General features: G+C 42.9%; 1 protein-coding gene across 1 annotated transcript in view; it reads right to left on the reverse strand.

Moving 5' to 3' along the window:
* Positions 1-20107, reverse strand: part of thsd4 (thrombospondin type 1 domain containing 4) — a 46632-nt gene that overhangs the window by 4941 nt on the left and 21584 nt on the right. The window contains exons 8-13 of the mRNA XM_084359023.1: positions 5135-5339; positions 2203-2378; positions 1964-2045; positions 1365-1565; positions 994-1123; positions 426-630 (exon numbers count right to left, since the gene is read on the reverse strand). Of these exons, the coding sequence (XP_084215149.1) occupies positions 426-630; positions 994-1123; positions 1365-1565; positions 1964-2045; positions 2203-2378; positions 5135-5339 (999 nt within the window). The remainder of the gene's footprint in view (positions 1-425; positions 631-993; positions 1124-1364; positions 1566-1963; positions 2046-2202; positions 2379-5134; positions 5340-20107) is intronic.

Below are 20107 nucleotides of genomic sequence, written 5' to 3' on the forward strand. Positions count from 1 at the left end.
TAATACTGTACTCTTTTAGCACTGCTGGAGACTGGATGGCTTCTTCTTCATCTTTTTTTTATAAGTATGCTCTCTTGGTGTACTTAGTGCTCTTGTATATCCTTAGAAGAAGTGCAATCTGTCTGTGGTTTTCTAAGGCGGGCTGCTTCCTTCTACTGAATATCTTCTTTATGGCCTGCAGAGCCCGAAGACGAGAACGTAAAAGGCTTCGTAAAGCAGAGGGGAGCTGCAGATTTGGATGCCAACTCTTCTCACATTATTATTTGATACATGGCTAAAAAAAAAATATTTTATGAAAAAAACAAAAAAAAAACACCAATATCAGTGATAAAGTTTCAAAAAAGCACAGTATTTCTGTTGAACCTCATCTATTTTTTACAGCTGTAAGTCATTAAAGATGATGTACTAACTGTAGAGACACTTACAGGGGTCCACTCGGAGCGGATCTGCCACTCGCTGCAGATCTTCAGCTGGCAGGTACTGGCGATTTCCGGCCGCTCTAAGTCTCGACAGCGGCTCGTGTGGACGTTGAGGGTGCGGTTGGCGTAAATCTGGCGACACAGGACCTGCCGGTGCTGCATGCCCAGGCCGCAGGTCTTACTGCATTCTGACCACTCCCCAATATCCCAGCTGCTCCGATGACAACAACAAGAGGTTTTTATGAGGTGTCCACGGCGTTGTGTATTAATTACATTAATGTATATACATTATATACATTTCATTGTTTCATTGCAAAACTTGTGGGGGCAGATGCCATCATTTACCACCATCGATCTTGAAAAGGTGAAAATATATTGAGGATACACCATTCTTCATTATCTGTCAGTGGCAGCCTACATCTCTACTTAGCAGATGTGGTACATTCAAGGACGCTTCAAACTTTCAAAAAGTGTACAGTCATCATTATCTAACAGAAGCGTGGACACTGTTGATTTAACTTTCTTTCTGAGTGAAAAGGCTTTTTAGATTTAGCAGTATAGTGTGGTCTCTCACAAGGCTGGACAAGGCTGCAGGTTGCAGGCCTCTTCCTGAGGAGTCGGTCTGCTGCTGCTGTCACACAAAGCATCTGACACCTGGACGTGGTTCAGCCGGGACACACAGTGAAAGACGGAGTATCTGAATCCTAAAAAAGCACAGAAACCAGTTATTTAACCTAAGCATTGAATCTGAAATATAAGAGGAGGGAAAGTGTGAGAGTTTTCTGAAATGATAACTGGAGTCATCTTCAGAAAGGACCATTTATCACAAAAATAGATCATCTCAGGACGAATGTCAACTGGTCTTCAATTTTAAGGTAATTTTATGTAGTTTTGCATTAAAAAATACATTTGTTTGCTTTCTGGAACAAAAGTAATGTGACTGACCTTTGCCACAGGAGGCGCTGCACTCTGTAGCACCAGCCAGTTTCCAGTTGTGCTCTCTCGGTCGTCTGGGCGGCTGTACGACGGGAACCTGGTTGTCGGGGAGGCGAGGAGGGTCCCTCCCCCCGCCTGCTGGATTGAAGTCTTCCTGAGTGTGAGTGTCGATGTTGTGGTCGTATCCTCCCTGTCCGTTCACAGCGTTCCCTAAGATGTGGACACACGAGTTTAGATGCACTGAGAGAAATAACAATAGAGTCACTGTTTGTAAATGGATAACGGGATAATTTTATAAAAAAGATGGAGAGAGAAACTTGAATTTAGAAGCTGTTAGGTTGTATTTTTCTGTTCAGTAAGGAAAATAGGTGTAAAAATATCTTCTTTCTGGACATTTTGTGAGTTGCATGTCATTTACTTATTAGACTAACATTGACTTTTTTTTTTATTTTTACATATTTTGTTAATAATGCATGGATCAGGCATATTTAGGTGACTGGAATCTATGAGTGAGTACAATTTGATGTGGGTAAAGGGGACTGTTTGGAGGAGGTATGCGCTCTAATGAGTGCCATATAACATGTATTGAACAATCAGGAGGGTCTGACCTTCTTGCTGAGGGCCAGCTGGTTTCTCAGAGGGGAGGACGTACTCGTAGTGAACACCAGGATTTGGCTGCTGGAAGATCATCTGAGGAAATGTACATGAGACTAAGTAATAATGACAAAACACACCCTTCTAAAAAAAGTGATACCTGCTCTGAAATGTGATCATAAAACACAAACGTTCTCATGTCAAACTTGTCAGTAAGAATAAAAGTGACAGAAAGAGTTGACATGTTACTTACATAAACGTCCAGGATCTCATTGGTGGGCCCTTCAGCGAGAAAGGACTCCCCGGCCGTGCTTCTGATTTCGTTGGGTCGGCGGTATGTGAACATGGTCCCCCCGCCCTCGTACTTCCCCGGTCGGTCAATAGCCCAGTTTCCATTAATGATGGATCGCCCTGACCGGCTTCGGAGAGCTGAAAGAGACACAGAGAACAACCACACAATCACCACTGACAGCCCTGAGCTCGAACCAAAAGAGAAATGCTGCCACAGCTTCATCCACATAATTATCGTTTAATGTGAAACCATTTAAGCTTAATGAGAACTGTAGTACACCGACACCGACTTCCTCCACCCAAAAAAAAAAGAAAAAAGTAATTACAGCTAACGGAATAAATGCTCTCACGTGCACTTTCAAAGCAAACGTCTTTCATAAACGTGCCGATCTGTTTGTGCTGGCAAATCTTTCATGCAAATCCTGAAACCGAATCTCCCAAGAAGTTTTCCACTGATTTCATGGATTAAGTACAAGAGGCCATTAGAAAAGCATTAGAAGTGTAACATTAGACAAGCTTGTAAAAGCGTGTTTGGACAACTAAAAGCACATTAGAGACGCACGATGGGGAACAGAGGCCTATTGAGGGAAAAATCAGGGACGTGGTGACGATGCAGTCGGTGGCTCCTGCTCGCGTCTTGCACTCTTCTTCACATTTTAAAAAACCTGTACAGCCATTTTGAACAAAATTCGTGCTGCCTGGATTTTTTTTTTCACCTTCCTAGTCTATTAAAAAATAGCATTTTAAAGGGTCACTACGTAGAAATTCAAAGTCAGAATTTTAGAGGTAATAATACAATCATGACTGAATAAACAAGCTGTTCTCAGAGGATCATAAGGTCCCCAGAACACTGTTTGAAGCTAGAAAGGTGGCAGGGTCCGCCACATATAAACAGCATGAAACTGTGTTGTCCCCTTAAGGTTTTAACGTTTGTTTATTTAGCTTAAAAAAAAACGACATAGTGCACCTTTAAGATTACTCCTGTTTATTTCATCATTAAGGATGTTTCAGCTTCTTCAGAAGTGCTCAAAAATGTTGCCGACAGTGTGTTTGTGTGTGTGTGAATGCGTGAATGTGTGAGACTGAGTGAGTGACTGTTTTTGTGTTTGTGTGCATGGCTGTGCATAACTCTGTGTACTTCAAATTAAAGAAAGCAGAGCGCCCTTGTCATCCAAGTAGTTGGGATCTGAAAGGTAGCCAGTGAATCCATCCTGGCTCGTTTTTTTTTTTTTTACAGAGTGGTGAAATTCCACACCTTAATTAAAAAGGACGGTGAGGCTTTAGGGGTGAGATCCTACTAATGAAAGCGTGTTTATTTCCTCGGGGGGAAGCGGCCATTAGAGGGGTGGGAGGCTGTTCCCCTCTTGCTCCGAACCTGCTGCTGAGCCGAGGCATGGCTCTCATTAAACAATGTCTGACATTCCAATAGTCACTTCTGAAAATAACCCACGACTGTGTCCCACTGTTGCACCTCCATAAAGACGCCAATTATCTGTGTAGTGCATTTCACTCGGAGGCTCTGATGAAAGGCTTTGCAGCACAGTGGTGGGTGGTAATACGGGCTGCACGGTGGAGGAACCCTGAACAAGTGACACCACCCCCCCAGGTTGATCTGCCTTTTCAGACAAATCTCATTAATTTTACAAGCAGCAGCTGCCGGCACAGCTGGAACTAGTAGCACTGTCAAATGTCAACTTATCAAACGACAAACATTTCTACAATTTATCATTTCATTATGACCTTCCATGTACTTTTCAATGATGTTAAACTTTTAATCTGTAGCTCTTGGTGGATGGAGATTTTAAATGTCTCCTGCATGTGTTTTAAGCTGGAGTGAAGGCCGAGCTCTGCGGCGGACAGCAGCTGATGAAACTGTAAACCTGGGTGGAAACTGGGACTCTCTATTTGCAAAGAGGAAGCTAAATTAGCTGTGACAGAACACAAGCACTCCAGGAAAAACCCTGATGTTTGAGAGGCAGGGGCGAGAATAATTAAAAGGGCACTGAAAAGCTCACTTTTCTCCACTTCGAGGGCATCTAATAGGGCATTTGAAACTCCATCACGTTTGATGGAAGTCTTTGCGAGCATGCGAACAAGCCTTCCCCTCTGTCTCTTTTCACGTGTCCTAATCTTTTAAATCAGCCGCTGTAGTTGCTTGTGAAGAGAAATATCGACCTCCAACTTGCAGTGGATTGCAGCATCAGAGCCTGGAGTTGGATGCTGGGATGGAGGTGAGGCTTTTGAAACCCTATATGAACTGCAGTGGCCTTCAGGTGAGTGATGTGACAGCAGGCATGGAAGCAAAATAGTGAGGAGAGCGCGCTGATGTTTTAAAGGTCCAGTGTGCAGGATTTATTTGCATCCATCGTTGAATTGCAGATTGCAATCAACTTAACTTAATCTCCCCTACAGAGGAGCGTTTGGTTTCTCCGTTCTGGGCTACTGTGTGAGAAAGAAGAGGGGCCTGGAGCGGTCCAGGATGAGCGCCAGGCTTTGAACCGTGTAATTACACCGTCATGTGATGCACTGGGCACCAAAAAGACTTTTTCCCACATTGTGAAAGAAAAACTGTGGATACTTTTTTTTAAGCGTCACAACCCCCAAGAAATGACTCGTTTGACTGTCAGAACTTGAGCCATTCGGTCCAATAAAATGTCTGCGATTACATTTTTTTATCCCCATACAAGTTAGCCGGGTGTTAAACAGGAAGTTAGCCGGCTCGGTCGGCTAACTTCCTACGCGGAAGACAATCAAGTTGAATCAGTCGATTCAATCAAGGATCTGCAAACCATTCCTGGTCAAGAAGACAAGAGGACTACTGCTTTAATTAGCTTCTCTGTTGTGAAACTACTGTACAAACACTGTGTATCGATGTGACATGTGCTTTTTCCCACCTAGGTAGTTTCTGCTCTTCACCATTTCTGTGACATTGATCTTGGTGGCTCCCTCCGGGATCTCCACGATCTTGTGGTAGCCGATCTTGGACAGGCTGTGTTTGAACACTCCGGAGACCAGCCTGCAGGACGTGTTGTCGCCTCCACACACGCCGCACTTGTCCATCACCTTTCCTGACCCGAGATACTCATCGCAGCCCAGACTCTGTGAGACAGAGGAGATAATAAAGGAGTTTACATGAATACGTATAAACGTCTGCACTCGAGGTGTTCAAGTTGTTTTAGCTGAACTGGATGAATGCAAACTATTCTCGGTCAAATAAACAGAGATAATTATGCACAAAAGATTGTATTTACAAAGCGAAGCCAAGTCGCACCATAAACCCACATCATTAACAACAATAGCAGAATAATTGCCATTTTGGCTTTTACTGTTTTTGACCTGATCTCAGAATTTCCTTCCTAAAATCTCTACGGTGTGAGTTTCCTCTGTCACATTGGTGGTAGTGATTTACAGGAAACCTGGGCACAGTAAAAATAGAACCGTTAACATCAGCAGTCCATAAATTCACTCGAACCAGCAATAAAAGCAAGTCGCCGTGCAAACAGGTGGTGGAGCAGCCAAAACTGGTCCCAGCGAGCTACCGTAAACTCAAACACACTGGGTCTGTGGTTACTGCAGTGCCAGGGCGAGTCCAAAACAGACCACAGTCACCAATAAGGAAACCGACAGAGTGTGGGACTTCTGTTGTTGGACGGCAGCCCATCTCCAGGCCTTATAGTCAGTTTGCAGCTCTCACTTGGCCGACACATGAAGCTGGCGTATTTCTCTTCTAACCCAAACATATTTTTGCCTTGTGGTTGTATGCATCCACGCGCCGGTGAAGTTGAAGTTTACATCCACGTCTTCACAGACTCATATAATCAATCGCAGTGAAGACTTTGACAGAATGTAATGAAAGGTGACGTGTATGTTTTGGTGAAATGTAAGTTATCACCATGTTTCCCAGTTGGAAACATGCTGTCTTCACTTGGGAGATTTTATTTTGACAGAGTCGGACTGATAGAGAGCTCAATATTAGCAAAACCAACGAGCTTGCGATGAACTGCTGCTGTCTGTATGTCTGTTAGTGTGTAAGTATACACGTAGACAAGTCGTCATTACTGTGGTATCATTATAACGTCCGCACGTTTGAATGTCATGTCTTAAGATGTGAACACGGACGCTGAAAACAACCTGTGCAGTTCTCAGCTGGTAAACTTCAACTTCTTGAGGAGCATCCCTGTCTGAGACTACAGCCTGCTGTGATTTTGACCCTCTATAAGTGATCTGTGGGTAACATTTTGCTGCCAGGCGAATAATGAAGTAATCATGAATACCTCCTCATCATGTGATTGTATCTGCTCATTTTGTTTCTAGTGTAACTGGACTGTAACTATTAAATGCAGCTCTTTATGCTTTATAAACACTCAGTGGCCGATGGTCAAGTTTTTCTCCACTCCTTTGTTATTTATTCAGGCTATTGTCACAACCAATGTCAAAAGCTGTCACTGTCAGGTAGCTAGATAGAGGAAAACACAAATCAGTTGTCAGATGTGTCCACAGTCACCACAGCTTCAAGGTGGGCACCCAAGATTTGTCTCACCAACTCCATATCCGACACAATCTCCACCTCTGTTCGTGTGTTGTGGCTGAATAATGGCCACACAAGTGTTTCTGCCGAACATGATGATGTCAGAAATGTTGTTATAACTGGCCGATGAATTTTTGGGTCACGGCCAAAAACATTGTTTGTTTAGTCACAGTGACTTTTAACCTTTGACCAATAAATCTAATCAGTTCATCCTCGAGTCCGTGTGGATGTTTGTGCCAAATTTGTTTAAAAAAAATTAAATAAAATACCAACAAGGCGATAACGTGTTCAGAGGAATGGGACAGACAGGTGGACATACATACGGCTACTGGCGGCGTGGAGGCATTAAAAAACAACTTAAACATAGCAACTTCCTAAGTAATGTAGCCCGATATGGGTGCTGCTGACCTTTACATGTGGTCATGAGGTGTCAAATCAAATCCTAAAGATGAATGACATCAACAAACGCACAGGACTGGCATAGGAAGTCATAAACATGCGGTCATCTCCGTGGGTTTAGCTGAACTGGAGCAGCCGTGAGTCAGGGAGCAAGGAGAGGACAAGGAGGTGGAGAAAGATCAAGGACGAAAAGGGATAGAAAAGAATGGAGATGAAGATAAAGGAGATGTAGCAGGAGAGATGGAGGGGAAATGGTGTCCAGGGCTCGGACCGAGGCAGCTGGGATGAACTCAAGAGAGGAGTCTGGCTTTCTCCCACCCATAGCAGCTCACTGTGTTCGGGGGCCAAACACCACCTGGGCCAAAACAAACATGAAATGCCTCCTTCCACACAGGAAATAACTGATGAGAGAAAAGAACAGTGAACTGAGGAGCGCTGCAAAAAAAAACTTAAACCACCAAATGCTTCTTGAGGTAGTGTGGAATGATGTTTGCAGTGCAGCATGGGGCTGGATAAAGCCGGGATAAAAATCACAAAGCATAACACGATAACATTCGGGGGGAAAAAACTGCTGCGTTTCATGACCTCATTTTACAGATCAGTGAAAATAAAGCAACTCAGAGCACTGCAGGCCAGAGATAAAGGACTAATACTGCACGGTGAAACACATTTTGGGACATTTTGACCAGCTAAAATAAGTCCAGCGTGGAAAAACAAATAAAAATGCAGTCAGGGAGGAGCATTAGTGACATGGCTACCAATAAATATCTCCTCCGCGTCTCCGTTTTCACCACGAATCCTTTCGAACAGAAACAACACAATTATAGCAGCGAGGCAGCCCTTTGCCTGAAAAAGGGAAAAAATGTTCCTCTCGTAAAACAGACGCTGACATGGTGAAAGGTTATCTGCGGCCGCTCGCATGAGAAAATGTCTGAATCAAAACATATTAAAGTGTGAGCGGAGAATAAGCGCCGAGATTTATTGACCCGACGTCTGAATTGTTAATGTGATATCATCTGACTGTGGATTTAAAAACACGCAGTTGTTTGGTTCTCCTGATATAAGAACGGGCCCGGAGGCTTTACACCTACAACGCGGGACACATTATCGGGCCGCTTGACGTCTAGCGATTTGGACAGTTGCACCATTAATTTCACAAAACTGTCAAGACAAACTTTTCAGCCTCGCAGTAGCACGCCGCATCAAACACTAATCTAACTAACTTAATCTGTCCCCCCCGAATAATCCCTGAATAATTGTCACGTCTGTCCTCCCCGGCAGTCTCGGACAAACGCGACCTTAACGGTGAACCCCCATCAGAACGAGGCGTCGCTGGTGTCAGGACGCGTGAACGCTGCCACAGCTCGGCAAAAAGCCTCATTAACTCTTCCCAGCAGAGCTCGAACAGAAATCTCACTGCGGTCGATTTTGGAGTCCTGGTCAAGTTTCGTCAATGCCTCTCTCTCTGTGGGTGGCTCGTGCCATCTGGTGAGGGAAATAGCTCTGTTTTCAGAGGATTTTTTAAATGTCGCTGAAGCCCACCTTCATCTGGAAATAGTTACATGTGTCAGGACGGCAGAGTCGACTCCCAGTCAACTCGTGAACACTGAAAACAACATAGTCTTAAAGTGAATCCTGATGCTATTGTCCCACGCGATGCAGCTGGGTCAAAACTCAAGGTTTTTCTTTGTAACAAGCTGATCTCACACAGCCACAGGCACTTGTCACTGGAGATCGCTTCGCCTCTCAGAACAACACGACATGACATTCAGAATTAGACACAGACATCCTGAGAGGTGAGCGCTAGTCTCTGTTATTGAGCTACAAATGTAGCCCCACGGGACTCGATGATCGCAGCACTTCCACTTCACTTTGCAGCTTTGATGTTTGATTACTGAAAGTGAACTTCGGGCTGAGACTTTTAAACTTCGGGATCTGGACCCCCCGGTGGTCAGCGTCATGGTAATTAGCCGCTAAGTGACCTGTGAACTGAGAGGTGATGCATAAATGTTAAAATCAAAAGAGAGGGCTGCGTCCTAAAAAAACAAGTCATTTAAACTAATTTGCAGGGTCATGTGAATTTGGGGATTTTAAAAATAGAAGGAAGAGGCTTCCACTTTTATTTTCACTTGACCTCTTGAACTCAAGACTGTCCTTCACTTCCTTTATTTCTAGTGGAACAGCTACTACACATGAGGAAATGCTATCTTCAAAGCAGCTTATGCCATTTACAAGCACTTTTATTTGCCGTGTGTGGTTTTACCGATACTTTGCCAACCTTCTAATGCAGGATTCATTTATTTGTTTACTTGTCATTTTATTTGCGACCTGGGAGCCGTGGAAACAAGCTATAAACACAACACTGACTTCAGCAAACAACTGCTACAGAAATACACGTTGTGCAGCTCTAATGACAATACTCACTCTCCTTTTAGCTCTGTTTTCATCTCCACCAACTCTTTTCACTATGTTCACCAGCTAGTTGCTAACTTTGACCTTTGCTCATTTCACAAAACAAGGAGCTGAAGGACACTAAAACGTCCTGTAGAGCTGCGATGGGGATAATTCTCTGTGTGTTCATCACCAGCCAAGAAATGAGTGCACAGGCCTGTTGATCTGTTAGAGCGTAATTACAGAAACGGTTCCCAGTTTTCTGTTTCACGTGCACGTGTACAGAGGCGTCTCTTGTCTGAGATAATAAATTCAATGGCAGCAAAGAACTGTCTAATATCAGAGAGATACGAGGGAAAGAGTGGCAAACATCAGAGATTTGTATCATTCCTAACACTCAACACGCACACTGTCAAGACACACAGTTACTAAATCTCTTCCCCGACAGCTCTGGCATTATGTTACAGTTGCCTTGCAATAACAGTGCTTTTATCCGTGTAGGAGGCCTGGTTTGTGGCTCCATACTAGCCATGATTATATGAATAAAAAAGCTAATGCTCAGAATGATATCATGCTTAAATTAACAACAGTGGTAGCTGCAACATGCAGGCAGTTTAACTCATCCCTCCTGCAGTAAATTCAGTTTGAGATGTGGTGGAAAACAACCTCAGCTCCGCGCTGGAATGTCTCAGCGTTTGTGTACCTTAGATGAACTCTGTTAGTTTTTATAGCGGTTCGAATCTTTTGTGAGTTTTTTTGTCAGACGAAGCCTTCGCTGGATGAAATGAGATATCATCAGGCACCGCAGCCCTCTTGTCACGCCGGCCTTAATTTGACGCAGTTTTATTCTGTGACCCAGAGGATGCTTTTGTTTTGAAGGGTCACTTATAGTCTAAACGACATGATTTAGTCTGCGCAAATTACATTAACAGCAGAATGATAAACGACAAAGGTCTGGTGGGTTTTTCTGAAACTGGCCTGCAAAGCCTGTCGGAGAGAGAAAGTTTTCAAGACTGTGTTTCACTTCCTCTATTTGCAGGCTAATGGCAAATTTACTACATGTCTGAGGAAATGTTATTTTCAGGACAGGTTAAAAAGCTTCAATAGCTGCTAATGTTTTATTTAATAGCTTCGGTGGGCTCATCTTTGATATTTCTGAAGTGTTGAATCTTTGCCAACATTAAAGCATTCTTAAGCAGTAGTAAAGTATTTGTGGTCACCTTGGGCCTAGCTTAACATTATTGTTACAGCTATATTTTTATTCTTTCTTTCTTTTAAAGAGCTTTTTTAATCGCTTCAGGACTTTTCGATACTATCAAACGTATAATAAACCGAGAATGTATCGTTCTAAATCCTCCGTGATATTGAAAATTGATACTTTGCCGACCGTAAAGCATATTTTAAAGCAGGATTAAATTATTTGTGGCCACGCGGTGCAGCTGAAACCAGCTATAAACACAACATTTATATTAGTTAACAGTTGCTAATTCACACATCCAGTATACGTTGAGCAACATAAGTATTCGTCCGGAGCCTGTTTCTGTGTCTAACATGTGTGTACATTGTCAGCCAGTGTTTACAGCGCTCAGACACCATAATCTGCGACTGACAGACACATCAAGTCCGAGGCTGACAGACTGACACCAGCAGATGCTCTCGGCCGGACCACATCTAACGCATCAGCAACGATCAAGGCCACATACACAAACTAAACCGTGTTTTCTCATCTCCAACTGTCCGTGTGATGCATTCAAATTAGTTTTAGGGTTACATGTGACCCAAAGTGCTGTTGTTGTACAGTAAATGTGTGATTTTTCATGTTAAACATTAACAAGACAATAATCCATAGTGAACAATTAGTCCTTTATCTTAAATCACTTTATCAGTCAGCAGCTGTGCGGCAGCTTGTCAACATATAAAGCCACGTTGTTTATAGAGGCTTTGACAGACAGTTCAACACAAATGCAAAGTGTATACGATCCGCTGCCTCTGTCTGTGTCCAGAGCAGCATAACAGGCTCGACTCGGTCCAACTGTAGGCAATAAAGACAATCCTCAGGCCTGGCAGACTAACGTGGCTCATGCTGCTGCTCCAAATACTAAAATGGGTAATAAAATGGAGGGAGTTATGAGTAAAAGGATGTTTCTCAGTCTGGAGATGGTACAGTGGTTTAACCCCCCTCCAAGTCTGAATCCGCATTGGCTGAGGCCCGGATCCCACCAGAACCTTCTAACCTGTGTCCTCTGGCAGTTTCCCTCTCAGCTTTTTTTTCTACTGACCGCAAAACAGAAACAATACTGTGAGACACGGGCCACTGTCTCCCTCAAAACATGTTTTCACTACCTTTACATGTGCCAATAAGACTTCTGTAAAGCAAAAAAACAAAAAAGAAAAGTTCCAATAAAATACTGAAGGGTTTTATGTTTTTCCTCTGGAAAATAAAGTCATGCTATGATCTGTACTTCTGCTGTAGAAGTGCATCATGCAGCAAACAACTGCTACAGAAGAACAACATTAGTATTGATCTGGAGTCTAATGAGCTCGTGACAACACTCACTCTCCTTTCAGCTCTGTTTTCATCTCGCCAGCTCTTTTTTATGGCTCTTTAGCTGCTAAATGCTCCACTATGGTGCCAGTCTACCATTTGATTGTGGGCAGCAACACCAAACATTAAAGCTGCACTCTGTAAAACCGAAACAATGAGCTGAAGGACACGGATGTGTACAGAAGCGTCTCTTGTCTGAGATAAAAACTGGCAGCAAAGAACCGTCGCAACCAATATCAGAGATAAGAGTGACACTCAACATGCACAATGTCAAGATATACAGTTGCTAGAAGCACAGCTCCTTACTGTAAACCTCTGGGAGTAGAGGCATGCTATGATCTGCAACTCCTACTGTAAAAATGCATCCCGGGATCTAAAACATATTTATGAGCGCGGGGTTAACGGGGGGGCTGTGTGGTGAACGCGTCAGGGATTTCCACAGCTCTTCACACGTAGAAGCGGTTGTAATGTTCTTTGGCAGACGGCCAATGAAGTCATTCCTTGGTCAGCTGTGAGACACCGGCTCATCTGGAAATGCAATACGGCCCCGAAACCGGCTTCCAGGTTTGAGAGTACGGAGGCGACATCGTTCCAGCGACGAAGAATTTATAGTGGAAGTGACCTGAAGGCACGACGCTGCGTCTGGAAATGACATTACTGATGAAAAAAAATCTCACAGACGAAGAAACTGAACACAATTATGACTAAATAAGGTTTAGATTATGATTATAGTGTGATAATACACCCCCTCTCTTATGTGAAGTGCACTTTGTGGTTGCCACGGCTACCGGCATCTGCCTCCCACATGCTGGGATGCTGTGGATCTTTAACTGGTTTTAATGAGCTGGGGGGGAAGTCAACACTGCTTTTATTTCAGTCAGCACTTCAAACACATCTGTATCTGTGGAGGCCACGCTGCCTTCAAGTTCACACGTGACCTTCTCACTAATGAAATGACTGAACCGCCGACAAGTCCTGATTTACTGTTACATCCTGTGTGAAATATACAGCACGACGAACAAAATATAAGAGAAAATTCTTCTTTTTGAGGGGTTACGCTGGATGTAATTATGGGCACATCTGTTATTAGTCACTATTGTTATTATCAGTCTTTATTTTTCATTTTTCTTCCATCAGTTTTTTGTTTCTTTGAATGTTTTTCTCTGAGAAGTAAGCAGAACACGCTGAATCATGAAGAAATACGACGCATATCTCAAAAGCTTTAAAGGCTGCAGGACTGAAACTTGATTTACAGTTCCCCCATAATTCACTGCTTCACATACTCACATGCACAGCGTTCATATTGACTTTCTAAATCTAGAATGTCAACATTAATATTCGGGAGAAAGACGGATGAGAGGTTCAGTGAGTTAATCTGTTCTGCTGTCAGCTTTCTGCCTGCAGTGAACTACAGTAGAACGGAGTAACAGAGCGTTTTTCCTTTCAGGCGCGGCAATGAGCACGTTTACATGCACACTAATAAACCGATCATTATCTGATTTATAAGATTATTCAAGCGGTCATGTAAACAGCATGATGTGATACGCTTTATCGGATAAAAGCCGTTCTCTGATTATGAGAAATCCAATAAACACACCAAACTGAAGTGCACGTAAACACGTCAAATCAGATTATTTTCATAACCTGATTATTCCCAGTTATCGGATTATTGTGGTCGTGTAAACGTGCTCAACAACCCACTTGTACAACTGGCCAATCCTAAATGACTGAATGAATGAATGAATATATATTTTCTGTCTGCACCAATCACAACAGGCCATTTTATGTTGACCCAGTCCAGTAGCCCACATGTATGGAGGCTGTATATGAATGCATTTCCTATTAAAACTGGAAGAACCTACAGAACTATTTTGACAGTATGGGAGCTGAAAACTGCTGCTTTACTTAATTGTCTCATTATTGTTTTGAAATAGGCCTTAAGATAATATCAGGGTATTTTTTTAGGCTGTATTGCGACACACAATATATATCTCCATAGTTTGAAATGTGCTCAAAAGCACGATTAAGCGACAAAACATGAGCACAATGAGATTTATGATAAATTACGATCAGTAATGTGGATGTCATGAGGAAGTGGGTAAAGACAAGTATTAAAACAAGTCCTTTAAAACCAGGAAAAGAAAACACCTGTGCCATATCGTGATATCCAAAATCTCAAACATTATATAGTCTCATATCACGATAACAGTACATATGGTATATATTGCCCAGCCCAACTCCGAAAACATGTAGACTGCTTCTCTTGAGACAAGCGTATGAAGTGACTCTCTGCTCTCTGTCTTCAAACATGTTGGTATTTCCTGAAATCTAAATAAAGTGTCAGCGCTCTAAATAAATGGATGTTTCCGTCGACTTAATCCACACCGAAAAAGTCGATCGATATCAGAAAGGATACTATTTTACTTTTGCACAAGCTGAGCCATATCTCTGTGTGTGCTGCTTCTTATAAATATAATCAGCTACCTGAAGAGTTCAACTTATAATACTCGAGCAATCTCTCTCTACACTGTTATACACGAATAAAGCTGTTTCTTTAACTGGTGAGGACGCTGACTCTCTGCCTGGAGCACGCAGGCGGTTTCTGGTGGGAGTCTTTCACCACAGTATCATTTACTATCCATTAAGTGCAGATTCAAGAAAACCCTTTTTACAAGATTTTCCTTTGAGAACAAATCAACTGCAAACATTTAAAAAGTCAACCAGGGACAGTGTTTTCAACCCACTGACACGGCTGATGTTAGCTTAATTAGCTGGCTAGCTATAGATGATAAAAATCAGTTGGCAACAGATTTCATCTCAGCAGGGAAAATAAGGGAGAAGTACATTTGCCACAGTTATGTAAGTGTACGTGCCACATCGTTACAGCACTGCAGCATGATCATAAGTGGAAGCAACGTCTGACACGACGTTACAAACTTGATTAGCATTTTGCCCCCCAACAATCTCATTAACCCGTGTGGCATGACACACAGTTCATTGGACATTTTGTCAAAAACAAACTACGTAGATAAATCTGTTTAACGCAGGACGCAGGAGGAATCAAACTCTGACTCTGACCTCGTTACGTACGCGCTGGATGGCAGATGTGATTTCAACAATTGCTCAAAACAGATTTATTCAATTTGATCCTTTCCTTCAGATTTCACTTCTGGCTCTGGTATAATGGGAACACTAACTAGAACACTAACCGTGGTTTGCGACCACAAATAGAAACACAAGTTCTGGTGTTTTGGATTGTAATCACTCAGCTTTCCACTCTCCACAACACAGCATTTCATGAAATCATAGCAACATGTGTCAAACCGAAAAACGGGAACACAGAGAAGCCGGAGTTATTTACTGTAACGAAGGACGAGATGAGCTGAGGACAAGAAGTGGAAGCAACAACAAAACAAATTACGGTTAAATCTGCAAATAAGCACGTCTCCTGAAATTATCTTCATGTTGTGTGAATCATTTTGCAGAAGTATAAAAATTAAAATCAGGTTTCACATCTGCAGAATATCCTACAAGCTGCGACCAAGTGTGTTGTGGTGAAGAGAGACGTAGGCCTGAGTGACAGGACCTTTGATCCCAGCAGTAAAAAAGAGGCCTCATCCACACCACGAGCTGCCCTCAGAGCCCGGGGCGAAGGGCAGAGCGTCTTCGTTAAAGGCTCCGGTGCTTGTAAAACACTCAGAAATAGCATTGAGCACGGTGAATCTCCAGCCGTAAAAAAAAACTCACAGGGTGTCTCCTGACATGACCGCTCTGATTTGGACGCACTGTTTTGGGAACAGAACGACAGAACCGTCTCTGCCGGGCATTAAAACGCCAACGTAATGAGTTTCATTCCTGCTGGAAACATCCACAAATAGATGCTCACTGTGGCCCTGACAACACAAACACAGCACTACTGAGCCTTAAAGGGTAAGTTCACCAAAAAATGATAATGCAGTCATTATCTACTCACCCCCACGCCGATAGAAAGTGGGGTGAGGTTTCGTAGTCCACCAAACATTTCTGTGTTCTTCTGCTGAAGTTGATAGCGACAACTGAAACAAAAACATCGGCCTGATCCAAGTCTCCTGAAGCCACGATGTACCAAATTGATTTAGCGTGCGTCAAGGGTGTAAATAACGTCTTTCCAAATCAATTTTGGTTCTTTGGGCTTCGGGAGACTTGAATTACGACAGTGAGCTTGATGAAGTCATTTTATGTTTTTATTTTTCATTTGTTTTTCTACATTTTAAAACAAGTCTCCAGCTACTTCAGTTGTTTAGGGGAAGGCTGCAACGCTGTTTTGCTGTGAAGCTCCAGAAATGTTTGTTGGACTATGACACATCTCATCAGCATGTAGGTGAGTAGAGATAATGACTGAATTGTAATTTGCTCAAAAGTGATCTTACAAAGGTGCTTTTTGATCATTTCTGTATTTTATCATCTAATATCTTCATCAACTGTGCAAACTCACCGGGGCAACATGAATGATCTCTACTTCAATAAGTGTCTAAATATCGAGTTTCACTAAGGTGAGAAGAAATGACTAAATATATTTAAAGGAACAAATATAGAAAATTGAACAAATTGTTAAATATTCTTTCCATTTTCATTTGTACAGATCTGTGGCACCTCAAATAACGAGGAAGTAAAGCCAATTTAAAAACAAAAAATGCGACCGGTTTGTAAAAAGTTATATAGCTCCTTAATAACATCGTCATCAAAGACACATAAAAATTATGATGTTGTAACATGGTCCCCCTTATACGAGATGATTTCAGCTTGTTGAGTGTGAAGGTGGACATCACAGGACAGGATAATGTTCAAACATTCATGACGACTTCTGTCAACTTGTTTTCCCCCTCTCATCCAGTCCTAAACAAAATATCTCAACAGTAACTAAACCCTCATTTTGTGCGTTGACAGATTCCAACATTTCTATAAACCTGATAGTTATGCAGTTTAAAGTCATATAAAACTGGCACAGACATCCTCATCAAGACCTTGGCACATCCCACGCTCGCACTCGCAACCTCAGGCACTCACACCAGCGTCGTTAATCATCAGCAAACACAGGTGAGCTAAAGTTGAGCCGAGCCACAGGCAGCGACGGGCTAATTCAGGCTTGCAGTCAATCCCTAATAGAGTTCCAAGTACATCTTTATAGTCCCAGGACGGGCCTGACTCACCGAGTCTTCCACCAGGAGGGAAACCTAATCCGACCAGTAGCCCGTGAATGTGCTGTGGAAAAATAAACCACTCAGAGAGCAAAGCGGAGCCACAGTGAAAACAGCCCTACTGTAAATACTTCCACTCAGTAGATGGACCGCAGGATCATGGGGCCGCACTGACAGTCCAAGTTACGGAGTGACACTGTCCAGTGCTGCTTACAAGCGCTAGAAGCTGGCTGGAAAAATGATGCTGACTCGCATCTAACATCTGAGAATATAGAAGTCATACTTTAAACACCAAGTTTTCTCTGGGTGACATGCATGCATCTCCCTGCAAAGAGAGCCCGAAACACACACTTACTCTGGGCAATACTTCGTGCAGTGCACCTCTAACAGCCATATCATCACTGGGGGTCCACACTCTCTCCCAGGTGCCTCCAGGACCCAGCAGAGGTGAAGCGGGTCCTACCTGTGACCGCGGCTTCCCCTGCACACGCATGTGGAGGCAGACGAGCAGCAGCAGAGCCAGTCCTGACAGCATTCTCTCATGTGGCCACTGAAATTGTACGACTCAGTCACTCGGGCTTCCAACGCGAGTCCGGTGGCTGCTCCCGTCGGCTCTCTGCAGCTCTGAGAATGCCCAAAAAACCCCTCTCACTGCAGAGCTGATCTCTACGAGCTCCCCTTGTAAACTGAGCTGGGGGAGGTGCAGCTGAGGGAGGTACAGGGGACCGGGGCAGTTTTTTTTTTTTTTTTTTTTTTTAGAGGGTGGGAGAGTGCAAGGTAGAAAATGAAAAGGAGGGAGAGAGAGGCGGGAGGGAGGGGAGAGGAGGCAGAGAGGAGAGTGTGTGGCGGCTACTGCTGACAGTAAATTGGAAGCCAGAGAGGAAGTTCGGGGGAATATTTTCAATGTGACAAAAAAAAAAAAAAAAAAAGTATGAGAGGAAGGAAATTCTTGCGGGGCTGAAATGAATGTGCAAGCAAAACCACCGCGGTTAAAACTGTGTGGAAATAATTGGCAGGTGGGCATGCCATCTTCAAGGGATGCCAACCAATGGGAACTGAAGAATTACAGCCTGTTTAATACTACAACAACACAAACCAGAAACACAGGGAAAAATAATAAGGAGCCGAAGCCTCATGAAGTGGAAACAACCTCAAATCAGAACCATATTTTTGTTGTTTCTGCTCTCACAGAAGACACAGACACAATAAGATCCCTCCACCCTCCCCGCAGACCCCCTGATACCTAATTACAAGCCACGTTTCAGCACGACTGCTGCAGCCAAAAAAAGACCCCACTCATCATATGGTTTTCCTATTGTTTCCACAACATTAAACCCTAATTCACCAGGATGTACTGAGGTAAGGAGTACACTCTTCATCCTCATATATCTGACAGTTGGTTTTTTCATGCAAATTATAAAGGCAGACGGAGCGCAGCGGGGACGCTGTCGGACCCGTTTCTCTCTACACAAAGAGACTTCTTGCGAGCGCGGGTCTGGAAATAAGCGTGAGATAATTGAAAACTGTCCTGTTTTGAAGTGGCGCGCTGAGACCACAACAGTTTTTTCACTGTACGCTCTGAAAGGCTGCGTCTCAGATGGCACACATGGTGGGACTGACGAGGGGAGCGAGGGAGGCACACAGATGGACAAGACATGATAGTTTAATATAGAAACAGAAAGAAGCGATTCAAGTGCAATAATACTGCTGAGATTTTAACTGTATGTCGATTATAAAGGAGGTTATTCACCCTTACGTTACAGTGGAAAAGATTCAATATCACATTAGTTGTAAATTAGTTTTAATAGGTGACTTGCACCCAGTATCAACATGAACGCCATGACAGGGATGAAGAATGAGACAAAAGTATCTCATTAGAATTTTCTATCCAATATGTCGATTGCAAATTAAAATTGTGATAATTTTCTTCAGATTCCAGGCGTGTCTTTGTGGTTTATATGGTTTAAAAGACAGATGTGCTCACACCAATCATCACACACTGATCCTAAAAATAATGCGATTGCTTTCTGTCAAAGTCCTGCAAGTAAATATCTTTTTTTATTTGACATTTTAACCAATTTAGCTCAGAGCGCAAAAAATTCTGACATCGATATATCGGTCATGATACACACATTTTTTTTGCTTCAATCCCTTAAATGTGGTTATCAAACACTTGTGAAACGATAAGTAACAGAGACAACGTACTTTATAGTTTAACAATAAACTGTAATGTCTAAAATAATGTCAGTGAACTGAAACAGTAAACTTCACTGGGAATTTAATAATTATAAATCACCCCAAGCATCGTTTTCTGCACTGTGTTCTTTAAAACCAAACACACTAGTATCATATTGGCCGATGTTGACAACATAAACGGCAATACCAATATAACTGTGATAGGCCGATATCGGCTCAAACAGAAATACAATCATGAGTTCGAACCCTGTGTGCTGCTCTTGGCTGGGGTCGACACACCAAAGGATGATGCCCAGTAAGTTCCCGAACACTATAATAGCAATGTAATAAAATACTTGCAGGGTGTCTGCAGGCACAGACATCACCACACACTTCTGGTGGGTCATTAGTGATGACTGAGAGAGAGATTACTTTCCTTTGAGTCTATAAATTGCAGTTTTTTATTTAGTTTCTAGGAAAATCCTTTTCATTCTGCCTTTAAATTAGCTACAGCTAAGTGAATTAGCTGGAGACAGAAATTAAAACCACAGTAATGAGCATATACTGTATTTACTTGTGCACACATAATGAGTAAAATGCAGGTGCGATCTGGCCACAGGGAAGAAGTCAAACAGTCCATTGCAAATTTGCA

This window comes from Pagrus pagrus (genome assembly GCF_965226575.1).
Source record: "Pagrus pagrus genome assembly, chromosome: 1".
NCBI classification, from domain to species: Eukaryota; Metazoa; Chordata; class Actinopteri; order Spariformes; family Sparidae; genus Pagrus; species Pagrus pagrus.